The sequence below is a fragment of the Tiliqua scincoides genome, chromosome 9, assembly GCF_035046505.1.
Source record: "Tiliqua scincoides isolate rTilSci1 chromosome 9, rTilSci1.hap2, whole genome shotgun sequence".
Taxonomy (NCBI): Eukaryota; Metazoa; Chordata; class Lepidosauria; order Squamata; family Scincidae; genus Tiliqua; species Tiliqua scincoides.
The window spans coordinates 22,680,326-22,687,476 of NC_089829.1; the positions used below are offsets into that span (position 1 = coordinate 22,680,326).

A 7,151-nucleotide genomic window follows, 5' to 3' on the forward strand; every position below is an offset into this window, starting at 1 on the left:
GGGGACACAGCCACCGCCCCTGCAGAGGACTCCGGCTTCCCTGTGGAGTGGAGGAGCAGGAAGCCATTACCTGCCATGTCCGAGTAGCGCAGGAGCGGCTCCAGCATGGGACGGAGCAGGTACTTCTCCGCCAGCTGAGGATGCTGCCAGGCCACAGCCAGGATGGTGGTGGTGGCAACACGCTGGAACTGACGGGCAGCCAGCTTGTCCTGAATGAGGAGCAGCTGCAGAAGCTGAAAGGAGGAGGAAGACAGTTCAATCATCACTCTTGAGTGCTGCTCATCCTGCTGCCACTGACCCAACAAGCACTGCCCAAGATGAGGCGAAGGCCAAGGTGCACTTCTGGCCACTGGCAGGACCTGCCACTTGCCCAAGTATACCTGATAAGCTCCCTGGAGTTGCAGGCAAGCAGAGTGACCCACCCCTGGCCGCAGAGTTTTATGATCTCTTGCAGGGTGTGAGGGGGGCAGGGGAAACATTCTACATACTCCCCAGGTTGTGCAGGAGTCTTCCAGGGGTGGTGCAAGCCTCCATATGCAGGCAGCTATCTGATGCGGGTGGGGGGGGTCAGAGGCATACCTGCGGGCACAGCTGGCGGAAGTAGTCTTCTGGGGACAGAGACTGCTGAGGGCAGGACGACAGGATCCTGGCCACCGCATCACACTTCTGCCAGTCGGACGCGGCTGCTTCAGCTGCACTCCCCCCTGCAGGCCCAGCTAGAAAGCAGGAAACTCACTTTAGACTTGAATCAGGTCCTGCATCCTCTGGATTCCAAAGCACCCCACTCCCTGTGCTCTCCCCCAAGGTGACTGTAGAGGGAGGTCACAAAGATGCTTCATCAGATCCCAGAGACACCAGACAAGTCTGACCCATTAGGGATGGGAGAGTTATTCTGGAGGACAGCAGTTTACCTCAAAAGTCCTTTAGACAGCTGATACAGTCAAAAATGACACTTTGCACTGGACTACTGTTAGTAGATGCCATAGAGCGCAAGCATTCAGGTTTCACAGCCCTCTCTGGCAGGCAAAAAGCTCAACACAGAGTTCTGTGAATCAAGAAAGTTGCAACTTCCAGTGGAAACCAAGATTGGACTACTGAAAAAGTGTCCTTTGACATACTTTTCACCTCCCATTGTCTGGGACAAACCTGGCAACTGTCCCCACCTGAACTCAAAAAGCAACAGCCAGAACTTCACAAACACCTTGAAACAGGTTCTGAGAAGAGGCCCCTGGATTCCCAGGAGGCTGTAGCCCTCCAATGGCACAGAGGAGCAATGCCAGCAGCCGGGAGCCTACAGCTCCTCTCGCTCACCTCCTGCGCCTTCCAGGATGCCACGGACCACGGCCTGGACACCACCTGGTCTTCCCAGTCGCTCAGAGAGCAGCTGTCCACACAGCCGTCGAAGCCAGGCTGGGGCTGGAGCCAGACCGGGCTCACTTTCACTCCCGCCAGAACGAGGACCCTGAAAAGACATATAGGCAGGAGAGGAGGAGAAATGTCAGCACTCAAAGGGTCACCCTTGCGAGCCGCAAACTATGGGTCTGAGGGACAACTCCTGCCCCACCCTGGGTGGCTTTCATTGGAACAGGATCACAGGCAGTGGGGAGCCAAGCCCCTGGTTGCTCACAAGGAGGGGGATAAATCACACACATGGAGCTGCCTCTAGCGGGCCAAACCCTTAGTGTCATCTGACTTGCCATCACCTCAGGTAGAGAAGGGACATCCCCCAGCTCTGCTACCCGTATCCTTTTAGCTGCTGATGCAGGGATGCAATCTGGGGAAGCATGCCAAGACATGGGCCTCTTCACTGCCTCCACGTTCTCTCCCCACAAGGTAGCCATTTGCCTGTCGCTTCCTTTCAAACTGGAGATATTGGAACCATGAAGGTTCAAACATGGCTTATGGCAGCAAACACAGGAAGGACCCCAAGCAAGGAGGCCGCCAGGAGTTGCCAAAAGCCTTCTAGCAGTGGCCCCTGCTGCCTGAGATGAAAAAGACTATTTCAGGGCAAGAACTGCTGCACAAAGGAGCAAGTGATGAGAGCCAATTTCCCCAAGAGCAGACAGAAGTTAAGCTGCACCTGTCCACTTGGAGGGCTAGCTGCCAGTCTGGGAAGATGAGTCAGTCTCAAGGAGAACAAAAGGGCTGCTAGCACCATCCAGGTAAACACTCCAGGAGGGATCTCCAGCACCTGACAGATTAAGAGCCATTCCCTCCCCTACTGCCCTCAAGCAGCATCTAAGGCAGGCTCTGTCTGCCAAGAGAGCTACACCAACCAAACCTTTCCTGAACACTCGAGTGCACGATTTCACACAGCCCAGCTCCCCTGGATATTAGTCACGGGACAGGCACTTCCCAGCTTAAACTGTAGGGTTTGAGGTCTGGGGCTGCAGTGCTGGGTCTCATTCCTCATACACATCACTATCCTCCTTCCCACAGCTGATCCCTCCTGGCCCCATGCAGGGGTTCCAGGTTGGGGTGCTTCTACCCCTTGGAATGGGGTGTGGCTCAGATGAGGCCCAGCTGCCTGGAACGCACAAGCTGCCAAGTTCAACTCCAGCACCTTAGAAAGGAATTAAGGCAGCAGAACCCAGGAAAGGAGCTGGACAGCTCCCCTCAGCCAGTGTATGCCATGTCGAGTTCCTTGGCTTGAGTTCATGCATGCTCACTTCCCTCTGAGGAATCTGGAAAGGCGGCACAGTCCTCATTCATGGAAGGACTGTGCCACTTTGTCAAGTTTTGATTAATATGGTTTCGCTTTCTAAACTAGTCTACTGCTAGCTGCTCTAACAATGTATGGCAAGAGATTCCCCAAAACACATCCAAGGAATCGGGTCCCTCAGCAAAGAAGACACACTACAGTCTGGAGGTTACCTGCGGCTGGGGTGCCTGCTTGGATCCACCTTGAAGCAGGAGGAGTTCTTGGACTGCCAGTGGCTGGTAGACTCTGTCCAGAAGGCCTCGTAAAGCTTCCCTGCAGCCACTTCGCTCTTCTTCTGCAAGGCCCTGAAAAATCCCATCAGGTCCCAATCCTGGGTTATTAACAAACACAAAGTAGCAGAAAAGTAAATCACCCAATTCTGAGGCTTTGGCTCCCTCTAGTGGGCTGCCAGCAACTGGAAACCATCCTCTGTAGGGTGTGCATGAACAGGGGCTTCTTTTCCCCCTCCTGCAGTTTCTCTGCTCACAATTCCCCACCCCATTGCTTTTACTCCCATGGAGAAAAAGGGATGGGGGGGGGCCCTGTGTCCAACCCCTACTGCAACTAAGCCTATGCACAGTACATACAACTTTGCTTCTGCCTTTGTTTCCCTTTCCCTCCTCTGTTGTCTCGCTTGTACCATTTTCCTAACTGCAAGGCCCTCAAGGCAGAGGCCTGTCCTCTTGCACTCTGGCAAGCATCTTGCACACTGATGATTCTCTGTAAATGATAGTAATAATAAAGACAAAGAACAAAGTAGACTGTTTCTGTGACTCCAGCTTGAGAACTCACCATTAATTCCTTCTGGGACTTTGCTTGCTCCCCCTTCCTCCTTGCTGGGCAGAATCCCAGCTGACATAGTCCTGCCAGGAGGTCTCCGAGGTGGCGTGCAAGGAGGAGGCTGCCCAGAGTCGGGTGCCAGGAGATCTGCAGCAGGATGGTGCAAGTGGTGTAAAGTTTGCGTGTGGCCCCAGGAAGGCAGCTGGGTGAGGCCACAACTTGGACCAGGGCACTGAACTCAGTTCTGCATCTCAGGGGAAGCCCAACGCCAGGCAAAAGATATGGACAAAGGCCAAGCATCACCACAAACTGCAGGGCCGCCTGCACGGTTTTCTCCTGAGCGATGCTGAGGGTATCAGGGCTCAGAGGAGGAGCAGCTTCAGCTGTCTTGGGATTCAATGGAGGTGGCTGGTAGGTAGCTGCTAGGAGAGCCATGCATTCTTTCAGACAAAGCAGAAGGAGCAAGATCTGGGAGGTGAAGCTCCAAGGCACATCTGAGCAAGGCACAAACCACTGGGCCTGCTTGATGATCTGGCCCCTATGCCTCCGCAGCTCGTCCCACTGTGGCTCCTGAGCCAACTTCTCCTCCAGAACAGCCATGTTGCAACGCAGAGATTCCAGCAGATCAGCATGTTTTGTTGCCTGAAGAGGGCCTGCATCTGTGCCTAGAAGGAAAGGTGGAGATCACAGGATGTAAGGAATCTACCTGCATGGTCACCGGGCACTTCTGTTTCCTGAGAGGCATCCTGGAAACTGTAGCTCTGTGCAGGGAGGGACTATGGTATTAATACACACCTAGCAGGGACACTTGCATATTGGCAGGGACTAGGGTCAATGCAGAGGTTTAAAGGAACGGGCACTCCTTATGCCAGAAATGAAGTCATATTTGATTTCCGATCTTCTGGGGCCAGTGAGATGCTTCCTGGCAGCCCACAAGCAAGGCATGAAATAAGACAGCAGCTCTCTTTTGCTTTTGCCACCTTCCACCTGTTCTTGAGTGGCAGACTGACCCTGAACATAGAGGTTCTCTATAACTTCAGGGGCCAATACTTTTTGCTGAAAACCTCTCCAAGTCCCTTATTGAAGGAATATGAGAGATCCTTACAGGACCTCAGGGAGGAATTTTATCAGGGGGTACAAAGTTTCTTTTGGACCCCTTCCCAAAGGGGGCAGTGTTGGACAAAACAGAGTGGGGGGAGGGTGGCAACAGCTGGAATAGTCTTTGGAGCCCAGATCTATTGGGCTTCCGACTGCAGAATCCAGGTCTACTTGCCCATGCAGTGTCAGCAGCTAGATACAGTAAAATGGAAAACCAAACACACTTCTAAGTCTCTCTAAAATCTTTTAAACTTAGAAAATTTTTGTCAAAAATGAGCATCATCGTATTTAGGCTCACACTAGAATGGAAAGCATCCTGTTTGCACCAAAACATACTTCTGCAGCAGCTGTAGCCCCACAGCTGTGTCCCTGAGCTCCTATACACTCCTGCATGGTCAGCAGAACCACAAGCCAAAGAGCTCCTGTAGCAGGACAGTTTCCTCCCATGTGTCACATTGTATTAGGGAGTGTCATGCATGCATTCCTCAGCCTGCTGCATATGGCTTGAGACAGCAGCCCATACCATGCCCACAGTAGTGCCCCCACCATCCCACGTGGGTGAGACAGGAAAATGTAAGACCCCAGGAAATTTCTGGGTCCCCTTTTTTTGGCTCCTGGGCCCCCCTCTTGACCCTGCGCCTGGGTACAAATTACCCCCTTGACCCCCCTCTCATGGGCTCTGGAGCCCTATCTGTCCTCTAGCAGGTACACTGCCTTGGCAGGTGGAGGCTCTATTCCTATCAAGGCAAGCAAGCCCATCCAAAGAGCCCATCAGACCAATGGGGGCCCCCCAGGCCTTCCCACAGTGCCCCACTGGAAGCCCACAAGCAGCGCATGAAGGCAAGGACCCTCCCCAGGAACTGAAGCGCAAAGGTAGACTGCCCCTGAACAGGGAGGCTCCACCAAACCTCCAGGGGAGGCGGGAGGAACCTCGGGGGGGAGAGCCCCAGGTCAGACCCCGTCCCTCCGCCTCTCTCACCGGCGACTACGCCTCTGCCCAGCAACAGATCCAGCGCTTCCACAGCCCCCTTCAGCGCCGCGCTCCCGGCCATAGTGGGCTTAGACCGCACGGAACACTCGCTTCCGGCCGCCATCTTGGGAAGGTCGCGCAGCCCTGACACCTGGGGAGGACGGGAAGTCATCGCCATCTTGGGAAGGTCGCGCCGAAACCGAGTGTGCGTCCAGCGCCCTCTTGAGAAGGGCAAGTAGAAACGCCCCGCCATTGTGGGAAGGTCAGAATGTGGCTTCTTTTGGTGGGCGGGGCCTGAGTGAAGAGGCGAGCAATCCAACCAACGACGGAGCGCCCCCTAGTGGCAGTGCCGCTATGTGCAGAGCACAAGGAAGGAAGAAGTCTGTGCCCTGAGGAGGTTGCAGTTGGAAATGGACAGGGTGGCCAGACGTCCTCTTTTTCCAGGGCATGTCCTCTTTTTCAGCCTCCTGTCCTGGAAAATAATTTAAATGTCATCCTTTTCCCTGTGAGCAGGCAGCACAGAGCCTGCTTGGAATCAATAAATTCTATGCAGTGTTTCTCAGACTGTGGGTCGGGACCCACTAGGTGGGTCGGGATCCACTAGGTGGGTCAGGTGGGTCCCCATTCATTTTAATATTTTATTTTTCATATATTAGACTTGATGCTGACATGATATGTGACTGCATTTGGGGAAATGTTGCAGATCTGTACTTTTAACAGGCTACTCTGTATATGATTTTAACAATGGGACTTAGCTCCAGAAGGATCTCTCCAAACTGGCAGAACAGGCAGTAAAATGGCAGGTGCGTTTCAATGTCAGTAAGTGTAAAGTCATGCACATTGGGGCAAAACATCAAAACTTCACATGGGTTTTGAGCTAATGGGTTCTGAGCTGTCTGTGACAGATCAGGAGAGAGATCTTGGGGTGGTGGTGGACAGGTCGATGAAAGTGTCGACCCAGTGTGTGGCGGCAGTGAAGAAGGCCAATTCTGTGCTTGGAATCATTAGAAAAGGTATTGAGAACAAAACGGCTAATATTATAATGCCGTTGTACAAATCGATGGTAAGGCCATACCTGGAGTATTGTCCAGTTCTGGTCGCCACATCTCAAAAAGGACATAGTGGAAATGGTAAAGGTGCAAAAGAGAACGACTAAGCTCGCAATCCTAACCCCTTATGTCAGTACTTTCCAGCACTGGCATAGTGGTACTGGCATAGCTGTACCAATGGGACATATGCTGCATCCTGCAGTTGGGTATCACTCACAGAGGCCTCCTCAAAGTAAGGGAATCTTTGTTCCCTTACCTCGGAGCTTCATTGCCCTTATGTCAGTGCTGGAAAGTACTGACATAAGGGGTTAGGATTGACCCCGAATGAACACACACACACGATTCTTTGGATTTTGGAGAGGCAATCAAACAGGCGACAGGAGAATTCAAAGAACTTCTTAACGTTTACTGTTTGCAAACGGGACCTCCACACACTTGGAGGACCCAGAAGGATTGCAATCATGCAGGTTTTATAGGGAAAAATAACATACAGGCAGACGCCCAAAACAACATTCGGCATGTTATCAGTACAGGATGTTGATCTGAGGATGGC

General features: G+C 52.9%; 1 protein-coding gene across 1 annotated transcript in view; it reads right to left on the reverse strand.

The window, feature by feature from the left end:
- TANGO6 (transport and golgi organization 6 homolog) overlaps window positions 1-5,664 on the reverse strand; it is a 31,661-nt gene extending 25,997 nt beyond the window's left edge. The window contains exons 1-6 of the mRNA XM_066637269.1: window positions 5,559-5,664; window positions 3,494-4,146; window positions 2,875-3,006; window positions 1,312-1,462; window positions 580-716; window positions 71-233 (exon numbers count right to left, since the gene is read on the reverse strand). Of these exons, the coding sequence (XP_066493366.1) occupies window positions 71-233; window positions 580-716; window positions 1,312-1,462; window positions 2,875-3,006; window positions 3,494-4,146; window positions 5,559-5,631 (1,309 nt within the window). The 5' untranslated portion in view covers window positions 5,632-5,664. The remainder of the gene's footprint in view (window positions 1-70; window positions 234-579; window positions 717-1,311; window positions 1,463-2,874; window positions 3,007-3,493; window positions 4,147-5,558) is intronic.
- Between the last annotated feature and the right edge of the window lie 1,487 nt (window positions 5,665-7,151).